The following is a 21357-nucleotide window of genomic DNA, read 5'->3' as shown; positions in this document are numbered from 1 at the left end:
CCATTATCTTCATCAAACTAATTAATAAATCGAATTAATGAAATGAAATGTGGGATATAAAGTAATTTAGAAGTAATGTTTCTGATTGTATAATAACCTGACGAATTCGCGGCCTAGTGTCATAAAACTTTAAATGGGCATACTTCTATGATGATATTAATGCGTCCAATTAAAAATAACTGCTTCTTTAGTTTAATGACACAAGGTTGTAAACTTGACCCCATCGTTAAAACTATAAGCAAATTAGGTTAGTGTAACCATGAAAATGTACATTGTCAATCAATACAATAAGTCACTAACAAGAAAACGTTTAATTAAAGCGGTGACATAGCGTGAGAAATGCAACTTACTTAATATAGTATTTCAAGTGATTGGAAACTGCATTATATACATCGTGCCTAGTTGCAAGAACCAGCTTATGACTAAGGGCCTTGTATGGGTTCGAAACTATTCGGGCATACTCCGACGTTGTATCACGCGAGTTTTAACCGTGTTTTATAATAAATTAATATGCATAATATACAGTTTATTTATTGGATTGGATTTATCAATACAGGCATCCCATTGGTTTAAATTAATTGTAGGTACAAGAAAAATATCAAAATATTATTTAAGGTAATATTATATTTGCTACGTAGTTGTTTTACATTTTTTTGTTATTTGACTTATATTTGCATTTTTTTTGTACATTATGAATTAAAATAATAAATTTTAATCTGTTTAATTATAAATGTTGTGATTTTGTTTTCTTATATTCATTTTACTAACACCATAGAATACATAATAGTACAAGGTAAGACATAGGTACTTTGTTCCTTATGTCAGAGTAAATTGTATACTGTGCTTATGTGTTTTAGTCATTCTCTTGTTTGTGATAAAACTTTTTATGAGTTAATCTACACGGAATAATGAATGCTTTTAAATTTAATATTTTGAATTTTACAATAAGCGAGTTTATACAACGCAAGTCAGCATCAGGTGCTAGTTAATACATTGGAAAGTTTGTTGGTCGGTATGTACAAAGCATTTTGATTTGCTAGTTGAGAATATTCATTAAGCTCGCTACCGTCTATTACCGACTTCCGGGATCAACCTTTACAGAGCATAATCTTCAACATTTGCATTTTAACATAATTCTCCAAACCAGTTAACGAATGTGAATATTATATTTTATCGATATTCCGATAGGTTACTCTCTGATATTCTCGATGATGTTGAGAGGCGTCTAAATTATGTTTACGATTAATATTTCATCATAGATTGACATAAAATCTGGCAGACGGTGGCGATTTATACGATTTTTAATCTGACCGCAGCAATTTATATGGGTTATTATGGTAAGGTTGGTCTTTAGCAATCAGCTGGACATCAATGTCAAATAAAATCGATTCAAAAATGGTAGTACAAATGATTTTAAATCACGCAATTTTATGCAAAGTCTGCTATTGTGTGGAATTCGAACAATTGGATATTAAGTATTAATAATTTTACAATAATTGATGTTACTATTATTTTTAAATATGACGTAAGCTCTATTATTAATTTTGGAGTTTTCGGCTAGTCCGTTTCTGACATCTGAAAATATGCTTTATTCAAGAACATTTATTCAAGAATTGTTCTTTTAAACATATTTTAGTTATAACAGTTTGTTTGTATATCATTACTTTTATACCAAGTTTCATTATTAATTTGGTTTTCCCGGTAGAAGTTGTAAATTACACCTTTTGTAAGCTGCTTGTTAATTTGGAAAAGTTTCCGGCATGTGCGGGTAACCATTCGTCAATGTTTCATCACAATGGAGCTATGAATTATGTGTTTATGAATGCATAAATAACAAGCAAACCAATATTTAATTTTTATTTACGTAGGAGGTTTTAGTAATATCAGGTGTGATCACAGTCAAGAATAACTTGTAAAATAATTATATTAAATATTATAAACGCGAAAGTTTGTATGGATGTTCCTTTGGATGTTTGTTACTTTTTGACGCCGCCAGTACTGAACCGATTTAACTGAAATTTAAAACGATGATAGACAATACCTACCCGGGATTAACATATGGGCTTTTAACTACCATTTATTCCGAAAAAATCCATGGATTTTCCGAGATTTGCGAAAAACTGAAATCCAAGTCGAAGTCGCGGGTGTCCACTAGTATAAAAATAAAAAAAGGTTATTATTTATTTAACTTGAGAATACATTGTTTGCAGACGTTACGGTACAAAATGCAGCGGCTGCGGTCACGGAATATCCCCATCAGATCTAGTTAGGAAAGCACGGGAAAAGGTGTTCCACCTGAATTGCTTCACCTGCTTAGTCTGCAGGAAGCAACTGTCCACTGGTGAAGAATTGTACGTGCTAGACGACAACAAATTTATATGTAAAGAGGATTACTTAGCGGGGAAGGCGCCGACGCATTGTGAGTACTTTATTGGTGTTTTATTTAATTTTAAGTTTTAACACCTTCATGTTTTAATTTTATGACCATTACAGGAATAAGTCGTAATTATGAGTTTATTAAGGTTACCGATAAGCCTCGTAAAATTATGGAAGTTCTTAGGTTTTAATAAATAGAAGTCATAATAGTTGATTCTATTGTGATGACATCTTTAAAATAAAATTCTGATAGAAGGGAAACTTAGTGACCTCAGTTATCACACGAATGGTCAGTGTTACAAAATATGTCAACAACTAAATTGGTTTGAAATTGGTTCAAATCAAAAGCATAGTTTACGCAACTTCAATCAAACAACTACACACGATATCACGTTTGCAATCGAAGGTAATATTGCTGTACGAAAAAATAAATTAGGTCTTTTATTGTCCTCACCTCAGGTCGAACCCAATCGATGTTGAATAATTACATTTCTAAAACACGACCAGACCAGGGTCCCCTTCAATTTCTGAACGTGACATGTGAGAATTGCATTCTCAGTTTAAAATGCGTTTTTTATTGTTTAAGAACGTATCGTGGCAACAATAAAATTCTGAGCACCCATTTCGAAATCTGATTTCTCGATCAATACGAACCGTAACCGAATCTGAGAGAAAAAAGAAACAAAAAAGATCAAGGCGTTGGACAAAAACCCAACCGCATTACACATTAGCTACGACTCCACGCGGTAGTGCCATAGACATCTTTTTTTATTTTTTTACGGCTTGTCGTAGACAACACCTTGACGCGAGGGTAAAAAAATGACGGACCGTGTAGACAAGACACGAAAGTTTAGGGAAATTAAATACAAAAGTACGTACAAATATTATGATTGTGGGTTTGATATCTGTTTAAACATTTTTGAAAAGGCCTGTTGAGTTTTTGATACCTTTTGTTAATTATAATCCTGTAATTTGAGCCGTATTCTCGTTCTTCCGTCTGTCAGTAATACTAGATCCGGTATTACTGGTTTTTTTAGAAGGTTGATTAGTATGTACTCTGTTTTAATGTATTCTGTTTACGCTACTGTATCGTCTTCGGCTTTGTTTATCATTTTAGTTTTAAATATTGGTTAAAAGTTCAATTCTATTCCATGAGATAAATGATTTTTTAAATTTACTAATGATCATTTTTAAAACAGATTTTTTCATGTTTAAATTGTCATTTGGTGTTTAAATGGTCTGGATTGACTCACGTATGGCGGTTTGTGGCAGTATCACCCTACATAGCAATTCATTGTTCCAGTGTGTTGCCTCGTAGAAAAGCAGACAGGGCTATTGGTCAATCAACTATAGCCAAATTGGCGCATTACATCTAATCATTAGAGTTATGCGTAAAAAATCCTTAATATTACGTGATTTGAATATCATGTTTTATTTTGTCGATTTTATGTGATGATTTTATGACGATGTTCTAAATATTATAAAAAATATGCCATATACGTATACATTTATTGTTAAGCAATTTTTAATACATTTTTAACGCGTGTGTAGCGTTTTTTGATAATATGAGGGTAGCATAGCTATCAATTTGGTTGTCTTGTTTACCCGCGCCTACCCACAACATGTGCTCGCCGGCGGCGCCGTCTATTTGCACAGGGTAATTGTGTTTAGACATTGTTACTGGAATAATACGCGTAAATAAATACCCGCAGGAAATTGGGACAAGCGTAATGGAATGAAAAACGCGAAAATGCTGTAATGAAATCGCGAACAAATAATGATTGGAAAAATATGGAATGTTGAAATTGACAGTCAAAATTGACAGTCAAAATTGACTGTTAAAAATATGATATACCCACGAATTGGAATTCATTTTGGGGTCTTAATAAAAATATTTTACTGTTGGTCATAACCCACCAATTCGCAATGTATGGTGTGGTGGAGTCAAAATGTCATCAATCAAAATCTCTAGGGCCTCATGTGGTACCGGTTATTAATTTAAAAATTATTAATGGAAAAATTTACAGTACTAACTGCCGTCCTTAAAAATATGCAATTAACGAATCCCTATCTAAATCGATCCAGTAGTTTTTACAAAAATGCAGAATTTTCACAAAACTTACATAGGTTTACAAAATCATACATACAGTGCATACAAGTAAACATTACCTAGACATAGACCTAAGGGTCGAAAACAACGTCATTTTCTGAAGTCGGTTAAATGAAACGAGTTGAGTAGGCACCTATACGTATTTGCAGCAAAAGCTCTCGCGTTTTACCCTTGCAGGGGATCAGCTCGGTTAATCTCCTTCGGGGGCTTAGTTTAGCTAGTGGAAACGATTACTTGTTTGCCATATCATATATTATCTGTATTAGTTCACTGCACAAGAGGGAGAGGGAGATGCTATCTGTCCTTATCCGTTTGTAACAGTTTTTGACACGGACTTATATTATTTAGTAGACGATTCTTCCTTCATTGAAAGAGAGCCTGCATGCCAGACGAACCTCATTCTTTGAAGCACTATATGGTAACAAAATGGAAAATTCCTTCTCCAATGCAGGTAGGTAATGAGTAATGACACTTCAGGGTAGGCATTACGTTTTTGCATCTAAGGAGTCTACTTTCTATAGTTTATAGAGCCACTGCTTTCAAGGCTGCAAGTTTGACGGTAAAATACCGCAGCCAATTATGGAGTTTGAACCGTGGGGTCCAGCTGGCCTTATTAAAAATATCTACCTAATAGCATTAATTTATAAATTGGTGGATTACCTTCCCATCTATCACTTTACCCACACTCATCTTTTTTTGAACTCAGTTAGCAAAGTACCAGGCTAACATGTTATAGAAGCGTCAGAGCGTAGCCAATCTAAACAAAAACAATATCCGGGGCGCCCCGTATTTGTTGCAAGACAAACAGCCCGCAGCGGACCGCGAGTGTTTGTTCAACTACCCTACGCTTCCACATATTTTATTTTAAAGTATCTTAAAATAAAATATGTGGAAGTGGAGTCACCAATAAGTTCGTATAGCTATACCTTTCCGTTTCTCGGAGAACATATTTTCTATGTTATCACCGTTACTACCTGGTGGTGTTGTATCGTCTGACCTGAACAAAAAAGATATTTGTATGCTATGTACGTTAGAACTTAGGTGACTGCATGAATGAATCAAAAATGAGGAAATCCGCAGAATAAGCAAAGTTATTGACATAGTTCAGCAAGCCAATAGCTTACTCGTAGCAGAGGGCATAGTTCAAATAGCCGATGGATGGATGGCTAGTTATCAAGGTGCTGAATTGGAAACTCCGCACCGATTAAGAAAACGCAGTTATTGGTCGAATCCACAATAGGTACCTACTCGTAGACTAACTAAATCAAACGCAAGGATTCCGTTGGTTGTAAGCGACTCAACATCTTTTTGGGACTCATTTTGGGAGGTCCATCGGCTGATAATCATGACAATGATGACAAAATTAATGCATATTTTCAAAATCATTCAACGAAAACCCAATAAAAATCAGTTCGTAATTTTCAGTCAATTGTGGTCCAACATACATACAAAGTTAAATACAAAGACTTTTTGAAGTTGGTTAAAAAAAGCAAGATTATTTCCCCCTACGCACCCATAGCAATATCCTTTTACTCGCATTTTGTAGTGTAATAGAAGCTTGCGCGTGTGTTTGATTGATAAGCGTTATCGGGCCATACTCGTGCCGTGCAGGGGACGGGGTATCCGCTCAACCATCTTGGCTGGGGTCTGGGGGACCCTTCTATAAAAGAAACGGAGTGTGCAATGTGCACATTATCTTTGGCTCGACTAATAAATTGTAATGTGCACAGTGCTTTATAGAATTAATGGAGTTTATCTGTAGCTAGCCTTATAAATGACCGGTCAAATTTAAGTCGGACTCGATAAAAACGGCAAAATAATTACGTTTGTTGTATAGGAGCCCCCTTAAATAAATTTATAGATATTATTTAGTTTTTAGAACTTAGGTTCTACAGCAACACGCATAAACAAATACATCATCTGTAAAAATTTCAACTGTCGAACTATTATGTTTAATGGCATACAGTCTGATGACAGAAGAAGGAACGTATCTATGCGGATATATCATTGGCTTAGTAGCGTTAGTAGAGCTATTTGTGACAGGTTGTTTGGGGAAGTACCACTGTACTTATTTCAGTCGCCAAGCAGGATACCTGCATTCCAATATAAAGGGTATAGTTGGAATCACATGTAGCTTAGCTACAGCTAGCTTGATGTTAACAGGCGCAAGGCCTACGTGCTTTTAGAGTGTGGTCCTAAGTATAGTTTTGTGATACCTAAGCCATGGTTTTCCACTATTATTCTGTCATCTACTACTATAAAAGAATGTAAACTGTTTATACCAGGCACCTTAACCAACTGCGAATGTAGGGTTAAAGGTGACAAAAAAAAATTTTTGGTTTTACCAAAGCTTTGTTTGTTTGTTTTGTTGTTGTTTTTTGATGTATTTGTCTCTAAAAACAGATGATGACGGAAAACTACAATCTTGCTTTTATTAAGAGATAATAAAACATTTGAAATAAGGAACAGGTTCTCCACGAAACCTATATATTCATCCAAATGGATTTAGCGGCTTAGTACTGAAACCTTTACAATTACTCTGACAGGAGTTTTGCAATTATGTATAATGATATTTAAATAAATTCGTTTATATCGTTATATAAATAAGTATCTAACAATATCAAATTTTAATCAATTTTAGTAAAAAAAATTCTTAACAAAAAATATTTACCTACAGTATAAGAGTTCAGAACATTTTCATGAAATTTTCCACAGTAATTTTATTATTCGCGAAATTCCCTTCAGTGCAATGAAAACGTAGTTTTCATGTCACATTTTTTCATGTCCGGAGGAAAACTACATTTTCAGTAAAAGTATTCACGAACTCCGCTCGACACGAATGTCAACTGAGAAAAAAGTATAAAACACGAAATTACAGACGTAAACAAAACCATTGAACCGCAAACACTGCGAGGGCGAGGGAATTTAATCCTTACCCTGTGGCAATAAGATCTCATTTGAATTGTATAGTTATAACTACAGTCATGTCGCTATTAGTGATGTGACGTAGGTACTGTCGTGGTACTATCGTGCTAAAAAATTTTTAGACGAGATGCCAAAAGCTTGTGGTTTACCAACCGATAGACAAATCAATAGTTAAAAAAAAAATTTAATTCGGACTGCCTAACCTGCTCGCACCAAAATTTTGTATAGCGATTAATAAATAACGTTTTAGTAATTGTACTTTTTTAATATGGCCATGATATACCATTTTGAAATCTTCTTGATAAACCCTTGAATTTGATACCCATATCGTAAAAATCGTATAAAATGATTTTTTTCACCTCGAATCTATAGCGTCCCGCAGTCGTCCTGTTGACTTTTTTTTAATTTTACCTATCTAAGAACACTTGGGTTATTCAAGACAAATCTAACGATATCTTAATTACGTATACCTATCCGTTTAGCGGTTTGGAAGATATGAGGTAATAAAGAATATTACCTACATACATACTTACATACACACATACAAGATACGCGTGAAAACATAACCTTTCTTGCAGTCGGGTAGAAATAATTAAAATAGAATCCAATGTTAATATGATCAACAAGGTTTCCATTCATATTTAGTTCCGATCCTTCCGTTAAGGACATATCAATCTATTTTTGACGTTGGAGTAGAACAGGCTACTTTTATCCCGAAAAAAAATATGATTTCCCGGGCACACGACACGGGCGTCCGCGGTTAATTATGCGTCCATGAAAAAAGTAGAATATAGGTACGTTATTTCGTAAAAGCGATGTTTTTGAACGTCGTAACGTAGTCGGATGATGGATCACGTCGCATCACTAGTCGGGACGCGAACAGCGTGGAATGGAAGAGAGCGATAGAATCCTATTTGCCTCCCCCTCCCCTTCCCCCTCCCGCCGGTAGCTGCGGGGGAGGCTGCTGCAGCCGACGGGACCGATCGAGTTAATAGCGGCTGTGTTTTCAGACTCGATTATTATTAATACCCGTGTCTTTGCACAAATGAAATCGATTAAAATAAAATAAAAAATTTGATGGTAGAATTTGCGGTTCTTTTTTTTTGTTTCCTGCAATAAATGGTTTTTTCTTTTGTATTTTTTTCGTTATTAAAAAAAAATAAAAGTTAAAATCTTTTTTCTCTGTAAATATTTTCTCTTGTCTAAAATATTAAATAAAAGCACATTTTAAGGCAACTCGACTGGTATGTGTTACCCAATTTATTTAATTTAATTAAATATGATAATTTTCATCCCTTAAGCAAAAATGATCTTGAGATCCTGCGACATAGTCCGGGTAAAACTCAGTTTTTCACAAATCCCGCGGGAGCCGGAATATTTTTCGAATTTCAATTTTTGATTTCGGCATAGAAAGTATTTATGCCTTAATCGCAAATTTAATCTATCACCATTCCAAATTTAATAGTTTTTGCATGAAAGAGTAACAAACATCCATTCAAACTTTTGCGTTTATAATGTTGCAGGATTAGATATTCTGTGTTGAAGGATATATTAGGATGTATTTGTGTTTTGATTGTTATGCTTTTGTGTACTTTTCTGATAGACGTACCTATACCTATACGATTTTAGCGTTCTTAACCCTAGTGTGCGCGCGCTTAGCAATTTGCCGCCTCCTCTTCTAGCGGCCGCACTTATGTTAGGTTTTCTATTAAATAATAATACCTAGCAGCTAATAAAATTGGCAAACTTAACGGACGATTGATTTACGAATTATCAACTTTTTTCGTGAGTGCGGCAAAATGCTCATAGCATGAACGCTATGAGCATTTTGCCACACTATAGGTTTAACAAATAAGTTTCTTTAAAAACACAGTACGATAACAGGAACTAAGCCATGTGGCTAGACCTTATAAGGATAGCCGGCTCTAACATGGCCACTGCGATTCCGTCCTGTCTGGCCATTAATTTTTATTTATCGTTAAAACGATCGATAGGTAGCGTGATCGTAAAGTCGTAGCACTAAACGTTTATGTTTCGAGTTTTATGATCTTTTAATGTAGCGTTTTTGAAAGCTCGCGAGTCCCGAGTTTCTATTTTATATGGACTCGTGGAATAGAATTATTGCTACTAAAACATTGGCGATGATGCGTTTTAACGGTTACCTCGGGCTTTATACATCCCGACTATACGTATTAGAATAATTTTCAATAAATGTTTTACTCGTATCAAATCACTTACAAGATTATCTTAGTAAATTTCTGATTTTATAGATGTGTTTACTTTATGTATATCTGTATCAACATTTCTTGCATGTGTTTACTAATTGAAAAACTTTCCTCTTTCTTCTTTGTAGTAGGTAAGCCTATCTGACAAAATACACGTACCTACACGTTAGCTTCCTTTAGGTTTATTGTAATGAGTAGTTTATTGATATTTGAATTTAATGTGCAAATATTCAGGAACGTATAACACTAAATCGTTATGTGTATATTTAACTAAATAACTATGTCAACGTCCATATAAAAAAAGCCTTGTCCTATTTTTCACTCCACATGCCATAGATAGAGCTAGAAGACATATTATTATATAATAAATTGTATACATAGGTACATATATTTATGAGGAAATGTTCCTCTGGACTTTTGCTGTTTGGCAGGGCACATCCATTGCATTGACTGAAGTTACCTTCTCTCTTGATTTTTGAGTAATCTCTGTGTGCTAGATATTTTCTCTTCCCTCTTTTAATCATTATTTTTCAAAGTTTCTCCATTTCCGGAGAAAAACCATTTAGCTATCAACTGAATAACATGTTCTTCTAAATACTTGTATGGTTTGGATATATATTGTTAACCTTTGGTTTGATATTAGTTCATAGATACGATTTAAAATACCAATCTAACTTTTTCTTTTAAAAAATATGGTAGGTATCATATGAGGAAATCACCGTTGCCGTTTGCTACGTTTATCGGAAATATGTAGTCAGGTGTACTAAACTGCGTAGTGCAATCAAAACAGGTAAAAAACTAATCGGTCAGCGATTTACAACGTCAGGAGCGTACCTCGAGGGCAAATTATCGATAATCGACGGACTAACCAAATAGCCGGTGTCGATACAAGTTATCGACAATAATCGTTATAATCGTCTGTGCCGCGCGATTGTTGCCGGTCGCCATTATAGGACGTGCGCAGCGTTTGTAAGATCGACCACATGAGTTGGGACTATCGAATATGACGCGCTAGAACAATTTGTTCCCAATATAGTAACAGACGAAGCTCGTTGTAAACTGGCGCTCCCAACAACTTTTTGTATACGCTTATTATTTAAATTATTATTTATTAACCGTAATTGTCGGCGACGATTCGAGGGTTAAGTCCGGCGTTTAGCGTAATTTGGTTCGAGCTTTTTGGGGGGTTATTAGTAAGTTATTAGTAGTCGCTCTGGGGTCGTGCTCTGAGGAAACTTTAGAAGCATCTAGTTCATTAAATAGGTACGAATAACGGTATGGTAATATCGCTCTTAAAACTGACTTTTTTTTTTACAAGTTACTTACCCTTGACTACAATCTCACGTGATGTTATGTAATAAAACTTGAAAAAAACAAATCCTCTTGATTTGTTCACAAGGGTCAAACGAAAACTTTATAATAAGGAGGAAAGTTATACGTAGGACTTTTGATAAACAAAAAGTACCTTTATCTAATTGTATAAAATGAAAACAATACCATGATTAAGATGATGAGAATGAAGTTTATTTTCAACCCAAGATAAACTTTGACAAGTGTATTTGTTCCAAGAACTTCTTAGTCAATCGTGTAGTTCATATGCCCGGATATTAGGACAAAATAAAAAAAAACAACTGTCTTGTTTTTTTTAATTTTTTTGCTACCCGGGCAATAATGCGTTTAATAAATCCGTTAGAGATAACTGTTACTAAACGAAACTACGATTAACTATCGAATTCTCAGAATATAATTTTCCTAAACGTCTTTTAGTCGGATATTCTCGTTTGGTAGAGTCGGTGCAAATAACGTACCTACCAATGTTTTTTTCGGATTATTTTGTTTCTTGCTGCACTTTGCATTGTGCTGAGCTAAATGGCGTGAAATTGACGGCGGCTGGTAGGTATTTCACTGTTACTGTTTGCATATGATTTAAAATTAAAAAACTGAGAAGTTCATTTAACCCGTGAACTTTAAATTGTATTTTACTAAAAAATGTGCCAAAAAACTGTGGATCGGTTGCGATATTTAATTGAGGGTTCTTCAACTTTTTTGTTTTTGCATTTTCTTATTATGAAAGTGTTTGTTCAGTTTTAAAGACAGATAGATAGATAGTTAGGTATCTATGGGTACCTAAACAAGGCAAAGCGATGAAGACAGCATTAGACATGCGTTATTTGAATGTGTGTGTTGCGTAGATTTAAGAGCAGGGTCCACATAGACCCTAAAAACCTCGATGTACCCCTCTTGTTGCCCAGAGAAGAGGTTCGAAAGTAAAGAAAGTGGGAAGGATGAAGAATAGGACATAGAGCATGTTTCTTTTTTCCGTAAGTGCCGTAGGCTCCTTAATGAGACCTCAGCGGCGTCAGCGAGGGTTTTGGGCGAGCGCAGAACCATCGCCTAAAGGGTCCCGAAGGCTGAAGCAGGGAGCCTCAGAGACTCGAACATGGAACATGTGTGGTGTGTTCAGCATGAAGAAATGCAAATCAGTTCCATGCTGACCGGGCTGCAAGGGGGACTAATAAATATTTTAGCAAGCCTCAGCCGTTAGAGGTTTGTCTGAAGAAACTTTTTCTTCCCCAATCAAAAAACGTACCTATACATAAGGTAATTAGAGGATTATTTTTCTGGTTGTTTATTTGTTGTAGGCGCCATAATCGGACGCAGTAGCGTCACCGCGTACCTATGGGCGAGTGCAGAAGAATTAGGGCACAGAACTTCTCTCTGAACAGGTTGATTTAGAGGTTTTGGCAACACGTTTAGGTACCTACAGAACCCTAAAAGAATGTCTGTCGCAACGTATCTGTTTAGATTTCGTGTGGTGACCTTGGATTCGTATTGTGAGAGAAAAAGTTGTGCAATTTTTGGTTATTTTTTTTTTAATCGAATGTCACGCGACGCTGGGTTGTATCGTCGATGGTTTTTACCTGATAATGAAATACTCTTCCGCCCAGCACGACAGATCTGTCAGCATTATTTAGATACTTTTTCTTTACTTTTTTTTGGAGGCCTTCGTGGCGCAGTGTTATGCACGGTTGATTTACAAGACGGTCCTGGGTTCGATCCCCGGCTGGGGCGGTTGCGGTTGAGGCTGCGGCCGTGGCTAGTTACCACCCTACCGGCAAAGACGCAGCGTTCCGGTATGATGTTATGTAGAAACCGAAAGGGGTGAGGATTTTCATCCTCCTCCTAACAAGTTAGCCCGCTTATTAGATTACATCATCACTTACCATAAGGTGAGATTGTAGTCAAGGGCTAACTACCACAAATAAATACCTACATTGCTTACTGAAATGTATAGGCATCAATAACAGCTTTGTTGGTCTAACGGAAACGAAGAACGGAGTTAGGTTGCAGTTGTTTTTGATTTTGATACATTCGTGCGAAGCCAAGGCGGGAAATAAAACCTAGTTATAGAAAGAAAAAAAAAAGTTCAGACGTACGAGCATGAAATATACCTACTCGTAGGTACATCACTAAAAACGAAAAATATTTATTTTAAGTTTTATCCTGGGTATAAAAGTTACGAAGTCTTAAGACAATCCAGCTTCGTCATTAAACCGGAAAGCATAGATAAATACCACATATTTTGATTTTAAAAATAAAGTGCTTAATCGATTTCAATAAAAAGCCGGACCAATCTGGAAGTAGATAATACCAATTCAAACAACAAAACAAAACAAACAATGACATAATATTAGTTGATAAATGATAAAGTTATGAAGTAACAAACATACGCGTCAAATTGTTATCTCGTTCTTGTTTCAAAGTCGGTTAAAAAGTAAAAACTACTAATATATCGCGTGTGAGACCCCAGCCGGTCGGAGCAAGGGCCTATCACACACGTTTAATTGGACCCCCTGAGTCACCATAAAACGAACAACAATGGTAATTTATTGATCTGACATCGATTATTATTCTATGCCGTCTTAATGATTCTGTTTCCCAATGGAGGTGATATGTATACTAATGAGGAACAAGATGCTGTTAGTATGGACATACGAGGAGGATAGTCGTAGGTCTGCACTCCATAGAAGCGTAAAAGCACTGCTTACTCTTATAATTTTGGGTTTTGTTTGGTTTGGCTGATGTTAGTCGGAAAAGACTTATGAGTGGGTACGGACTGGGATTGAACCACGACCTCTCGGTGATAGTAGATCTATTGAGGCTTTTATTTTTACTTTTTGTTAAAACGAAATGAAAAAATAAAAATAATTATGCACCTTAAAAAACGCAATAAATTTTCCAAGAAAGGATAATAATTATTTGTTCATATTATATCGAGATTAAAAGATTAAAAATATTGCAAGTTTTATTTATCTAAATGCGAGTAATATTTAAAGTAGTGAATAAACAAGTAATTTCAAGATTCAAACTACTAGGTCAACGACCCCATTCCGGCGTAACAAAACATTCTCAGAATCACATAACTCATCTACACAAACATAATGACATCCGACACTCAATTGAACGCTTGTTCAGTCAAAACGGCCCATTCATCACAAAACATATGCTAACAACCCGGCCGTGCCATTATTCAACTTAACCTTAACACTTTAATAGCCCGAATCGGGAATCGAACCTGCAACGCCTCATTTCCTCCAACTTCCTCATTAATTGACGACTAAAATTGCACCTTATTCCCTAAACATAAAACTTAATTTTGTACTTCGACAAATTAAAGAGTTAATTGGCTTTCGTAGAATGCAAAAATCGTATAAGATGCAAATAATCAATCTATTTTGAATCTAATTTTCGGCAGCAGTAGAGTTAAATATTAATAAAAGAGAGAAAATAATGGGGAAATTCCTACTTTCGCAACAGTTTTACGGCATTCGCTAATCTCAGTCAAGCATAAAGCATATACCTATGCAGAAATAATTATTTTAAACCCTGTGAACCGAAAGATGGTTATTGAACTATTAGTCAAGTTCCTGTTATCTGCTGATAATTGCTACAAACAACATTCTTTTTCTTTTTTTTAGAACGGTTAGTGGAATTAATTAATTGCCTAAAAGTTTTACAACTACAATTTTATTCCACCGGTATCTAAATTACACGGTCGAGTTATTTCAAATTATGGTACCTGACGATATCCTTCAGAGTTTGACCAAATCTCTAGCTACCGTATCAACGGACCTCCTTCATTTTATTGTTTGCAAAATTTTACGGCCAGTACTAAATCATTTCATTCTGCGAAAAACTAAAGCCTCGCAGTTCGGAACCACGAGCTTTTAAATATCCTTTGATGATGTTTATTTATTTTCCCAGAATTCAAATTCAACATTTCTCATAGCACCTCTGAAACATTAGGCTGTATGTAAATATTATAAACAATCCCGAGTTGATAATGCGAAAAAAAAGAAAAGTTATTCAAAAATCGATGAAACATCGATAGACAATCGTGGAGAAACAAAGAAGTAAAAAAAGCGGGAAGAAACCTGTCGACGCCATGTTGTGTGGCACTCGGCCTTCACGCCTCGGCCGCCGAAGATAATCTTTGAAAAAAAGAACCGAACAGGAGGCACTTGAACTGAAACACAAAAGACTTTTCGCGTGGTGATTTCATGGAACTTACTGTTCTCTTGGCTACTGAATAAGGATTACAATCGTGTGGAGAGCTCCACGAGCGATGTATCTTTTCATGTATCGCCGTCGGGTGAAAGAAAGAGCATCGTCACCGTGCGCCTGCGCCTTCGCTGATGACCTGTCAATTCCGCCTTGTACGCTGTGCGCCGGCCTGAAGAAAAAAGTGACATTAGACTTGGCCATCTATTATTTTGACTTTAAGTGGGGAGATGGAGTTGAGATTGATCGTGTTTGGCTCGGCCCTTTTAATTATATTGCATTCAGGCTTTGTGCTGAGAGTTTCTACTGTGCGGTTGATGCTACCTAATTTATATATGCTCTTGTAGGTAAAGTTACTTCACCACATTAATCTTCTAGCGCCCGCGCCACTGCTACGTTTTGTCTTGGCTTCTTTTTTGTTGTTGTTGTATTAGTTGTTTTGGTATGGAAACAATTGAGTACAATTTTTGTGTTTCTATCATCTATTGAAGTTTTATGTAAGTTTTTATGCTTTGTGCTCTAGATTAATGAAACTCTAGAAATGCTATATTTTGGTTATAGTAGGTATATAATCGGTTTCCACAAGAGTTGTAAGGACTGTATCATTTTGTCTAAAATACTATAAAGTCTAACTACTCGTAACACAGTCTTTATCGACTAGTTGGAGAGGAATGGGAATATTGGTCGTATTTAAAAAGATATGGCGAATATTCTTCTTACAATAGGAAAAGTATTGGAATAAAGGAAGCTTAATTCATGCCCCGATCGAGAGCTCGAACCCAAAACCATGATCCAACGCCACAACAGTTAACTACTGGCGCAACAAGGCAGATTCAGGCAGAAGAACCATAGATCGCTAAAATCACAACTTTCTGTGGGTAATAAAAACGCCGGCAAACGTACCGGTGGCACACCGTACATTGCTGATTCGGCACGCAGCGCGCACGTAACGCGTGCCGCGTCTCGTCTCATTGTACAATTTCGTATGCTCACTCGCCATTACTGGCGAGCGTGCTGTTGACGACTTCTTCTTCTGTTTTATTTATAAAACAATTTGCGAGGAAAGCTTCCTTGTTGTCAACAAAAACTTTACTACTTACAGGTGTTGGATGGATCGCTTCTTCAATACTTAAATATTTGAATCGACATGTCTTTTTAGAAAGCTATTTGCGAAGAATGTTTTTTTTGTCGACAGCAAAATTTTTAATACTTACAGGTTTTTTATTGATCGTTTCTTCGACCAATACTGGCCGATACTACGAGTAGATTTCTTAATAGGTCTTGAGATGTCTTAGCAAGACACTTGCACAATGCTGAGCTGTTGCCTTTTACAAGGTTGTGCCAAACATAGCAAAGTAGCATTTGTTGCTTCTACTACTTGTGTTTTGATACCGACATGCCGCGGTGGTTCAAGCATCATACACTTTATAGAGCAAGGCATTGTGATGTTACACAATTTTAAAATAAACGTTTTTTTTTCTTTCTTACTTAGTCTGTGTTTTGGACAAATTAACTAAGTTTAGTAATTTTGTGACAAATTATATAAGTTAGCCGTTGGCCTCTGTTTCTATGGTCTGGGCAACTTAATAGCATTTTACTGTGTCAAAGTTGTCATCAAACAAATTACTTGATGCGATAAGGATGTTCCGTCGTCAGCCGTCATTAGCACGGACTACCGAGCGGAAGTTTCAACCCCCTGTTCTTCTAGCATTGTGGCTTAACTCTGGCAGAGTTTTAACCTTTCGGTGATCCTTCTGTGGTCCCATTAAGGAGCGAACCTACACAATCAGAGAAGAGAGCGTCCTCTCTATGGACTAAGATGCACTGGGCAAAATAGTAGCGATTTACGGTGCCAAACAAATTACTTGACGCGTTATGGATGTTCCGTCGTCAATCGTCATTAGCACGGACTACCGAGCGGAAGTTTCAACCTCCTGTTCTTCTAGCCCTAGGACTTGACTCTGACAGTTCATTTTCTATCTTTCGTTGACGCTGTTGTGGTCCCATTAAGGAGCAAACTTACACAATCAAGAAAAAAACCTCTTCTATGATGCACTGGGTAATGTAGATGGTTTACTGTGTCAAAGTTGTCATCAAACAAATTACCTGATGCGTTATGGACGTACCCTCGTCAATTGTCATTAGCACGGACTGAATGTGTACTCGCTGACCTCTTCGTCACCGTTTTATTTATTCTGCGATTATGTTCATTTACAGTTTTTGCCCTCATCTGCGTGAATTCTGATGTACGATTTCTTAAAACATGCAATTATCGATTACGTAACCATCTGTAAAGGCTTCTTCTGTAAATTACCAGTATGTGACAATAAGGGAATAATTATCTTTAAGTACAGGTAGATACTTCGTCGTGTTATTGTGTTGATAGACAAATAATAATCTATTGTAGCAAAAAAGCTTATTATCTAGCTTGCTAGAAGTAAGTAGTAAATACATAATTGACATATTTTCATTTATGAAGGTATATGACTAATATAGCCTAATAGGGGATATTAAGATTTACTCGAGCGCGACAGTTAAACATAGGTATACCTTACATGTTGTTGAGTATCTCTACCAAGTATCTCAATATATGAGGGTACGCTTAAAGCCTTCCTCGATAAATAGGCTATCTAACACTGAAATAATTTTTCAAATCAGACCAGTAGTTCCTGAGATTAGCGAGTTCAAGCAAACAATCTAACAAAATCTTCAGCTTTATAATATTTGTAAAGATAATATTTTGTACCTCTTTAGGTACAAAATTCATGTTGGAGACGGAACAATTATGCTACAATGTCTAGTCCGATTTCCAGTCAAGATATGATGAAACTTAAAACAAATAAAGCCACTGTACACGCACAGGTACACGACTATCTGGCCGGTCACGATTTGCGGTCATGTTACTGTTATTGTTATTTGTTATCAATGTAGCAACTTATCTTACGTACCTATAGATACAGAGGAAAGAGAGTTAGGTACACAAGGTATTGTTTTGTAATGCTAGCCACACACGGTCCGATATATCCATATGCCTGCACCGCTGCCGGCATGACATCCGGTAAAACTGATAATGTGTTGGTCGTGATTAATGGCGTGCACTCCATAGATGCAAGAATGCACTGCTTACCCTGAGGAGTCATTACGAATCTCCTTTGGAGAAGGAAATTTCTATTTTGTAACCAATTTGTACGTATTATAGTGCATACCCTAAAAACACCCTGTGCGCACCAATGGTCGCGATGTGCTTGACGGCTCGACTTGAATCAAGAATCGCCTTTGTTTTGCTTCTATAGGTTCCACGCATACAATTTTTCAATAAAACAATTTTGATAGGAAAAAGAAAAACCTTCCTTAGTTTTGGACTAAGCAGATTATGAATTTACTTTGGTCCATAGAAACATTGATAGACAAACACAAACAAAAAAACGGCATGCCAAATTGAAGCATAGAAGTGAGTTTGTGCTTCGAATCCCCTCTCCTTAAAGGGGGAATCCCTCCCTCTTCTCTTTACAAACTCTGCGTGTGTGAAGTCTGCCAATCCGCATTGGGCCAGCGTTGTGAACTATTGACCTAACCCCTCTCATTCTGAGAGGAGACTCGACCTAAGCAGTGAGCCGAATATAAGTTTCTAATGGTGATAAATAAAATCAAATTCAACGATTTACAAAACGGAGGTCCTGGGTTCGATCCCAGGCTGGGCAGATTGAGATTTTCTTAATTTGTCTAGGTCTGGCTGGTGGGAGGCTTCGGCCATGGCTAGTTACCTTCCTACCGGCAAAGACGTACCGCCAAGCGATTTAGCGTTCCGGTACGATGCCGTGTAGAAACCGAAAGGGGTGTGGATTTTCATCCTCCTCCTAACAAGTTAGCCCGCTTCCATCTTAGACTGCATCATCACTTACCATCAGGTGAGATTGTAGTCAAGGGCTAACTTGTAAAGAATTTAAAAAAAAAACGACTGAAGCCGCGGCCGCCTGTTGTAATATTATGTAAACATCTGTAGGTGCATTACAAAGTTCCTATATATTCAGTACCTAAAAGACGTACAAAATAAATAAAGCCACCGCACACGCGCGCCTACAATCGCTATGGTCACGATTTGTGGTCACGGAGCATTGTTGCAATGTAGGTTTTTATATAGATATACCTACTGTGGTACTTGTACCTACATTCTATATTTCCAATAGGCTACTCGCTTGCTTTATAAAACTAAGAACTTTTGCATATAGGCGGTTTAGATCCCTAGAAACTCTAATCACATTTTTTTTGTGAAAATAATCTCGTAATAGTAATATTTTTATAAAACAAAATTGTGTTTTTATCACGTCACCGCAAACGCCAATCATAAACTGTGACGTCATTCGCTACAAGGCATCGGTTTGTGATTGGCGCTGTTAGATCTATGAATGCCGTCACTTGCTAATGTCTTGTGTTACGGCGGCAAAAATTTTACGTAGGTAGAATTTTTTTTTATTTATATTAAATTTATGTTGCCTTCTACAAAGCTCATCTCTCCTGCAGAGAAAGTTCCATTAAAATCAAACCCGGACAAACGCTTACAATACGAGTCGTTTTAGTCGTTTAGTTTTACTAGAGTACTGAAAAATGTTTTAGAGTAGGTCCCTATTGGCAGACTTCACATACCTACATATATGCAGGTTTCCTCACCATGCTTTTCCTTCACCATTTGGGACACGTGATATTTAATTTCTTAAAATGCACATAACTGAAGTTGGAGGTGCATGCCCTGGACCGGTTTTGAACCTACACCCATCGAATCGAAAGTAGAGGTCATATCCACTTGGCTATCACAGCTCAATTTAACATAGCACATTTAACATTGCAGTAAGTAATCTCGTGAGCATCAAGGTCCAAATTTTGATACATTTTTCTTTAACATAAGTTACCTACTTATATAATAATGGCCCTCTTATGTCGAAAATGTTTCTACCTAATTGCTCGCACAATATGTGTCTACCTATAGGTAGGTACCCTAACCGACGTAGTCCGTGAATGTAGAAACATTTAAAAAGGCATAAATTCAGCTGCCAATCACATTATGGAGTTATTTGCTAAAACCATTTATCAAGTTTAGCTCTCTTAGCATAAAGTTTCACATGACGGCTTCGTAATGAGTCCAGAAGACACTCGAGACATGATGGATGACTGACAAGACTTCGTAATGGATACCTACTTGCTCTGGATATCTTGCCCATTTATATATACAACATAACTGCATAGAAGAATACGTACGAACTGTTCAAATAGGTAGTCATCGATTGTCTATAGGGAGTTTGTAGTTGTACCTATCTGCATCATCATGTCAGCCGATGGACGTTCACTGCAGGACATAGTCCTTTTGTAGGGACTTCCAAACATCACGATCCTAAGCGGTCTGCATGCAGCGAATACCTTGATGTTGTCAGTCCAGCTGGTGGGGGGTTGACCAAGACTGCGCTTTCTGGTGCGGGTCGCCATTTTAGCACCTTGGGATCCCAACATCCATCGGCTCTTCGAACTATGTGCCCTGCCCATTGCCACTTCAACTTGGCGACTCGTTGTGTTATGTTAGTGAGTTTGGTTCCTTCATGGATTATTTTGGAATAGGCGGGGAGAATGATTTGAGTGGAGAAGGGAAGTGTTAACTTGTTTTAAAAGTCCACTCATCCACTCCCTTTACATACATGTCCTCTTTCACATGCTCCAGCCATCTGTTTTTTGGTCTTTCTATCCTCTTATGTCATAATACCTACCCAAAAGAAATCATAACCCCAGTCACCAGATTCTTAGACAGTCTGTTAAACGGTGTTTTTTAAAAGTCTGTTAGATACCTAGATAAATGATTTCTCATTTTCCAAAGAAATACAAACAGTGGCGTAGTGTGCCTTGGAGGGGCCCTGTATCAAAATTAATTAGGGGCAAATGAGGGTATTCACACAAAAGAAACAAAAATGCTTGGTTAAAGTAAATATGACAGTGACTTAACCTATGTAGGATGTTTCCAACTTTTGAGCGTACACTTAACCGGGGGAAAAATAGATTGTGGATTACCTACATTTTTACTGTAGTCCAGGGACCCCGTATATTACGTATTGATATAAACAATAAATTATTATAAACTTTAGCAAAATAAAAAAAAAATTAAATTTATTAAATAAA

General features: G+C 36.5%; 1 protein-coding gene across 3 annotated transcripts in view; it reads left to right on the top strand.

Annotated features, from left to right (window-relative positions):
• The window catches only part of LOC112054918 (LIM/homeobox protein Lhx1), an 80184-nt gene that overhangs the window by 15016 nt on the left and 43811 nt on the right, over positions 1-21357 (top strand). For all 3 annotated transcript variants that reach the window (XM_052883121.1, XM_052883120.1, XM_052883119.1), the window contains exon 3: positions 2211-2419. In XM_052883121.1, the coding sequence (XP_052739081.1) occupies positions 2211-2419 (209 nt within the window). The remainder of the gene's footprint in view (positions 1-2210; positions 2420-21357) is intronic.

This window comes from Bicyclus anynana, chromosome 8 (assembly GCF_947172395.1).
Source record: "Bicyclus anynana chromosome 8, ilBicAnyn1.1, whole genome shotgun sequence".
Taxonomy (NCBI): domain Eukaryota; kingdom Metazoa; phylum Arthropoda; class Insecta; order Lepidoptera; family Nymphalidae; genus Bicyclus; species Bicyclus anynana.
The sequence above is the reverse complement of the archived record's forward strand: the minus strand, read 5'-3'. Positions and strand labels throughout refer to the sequence as shown.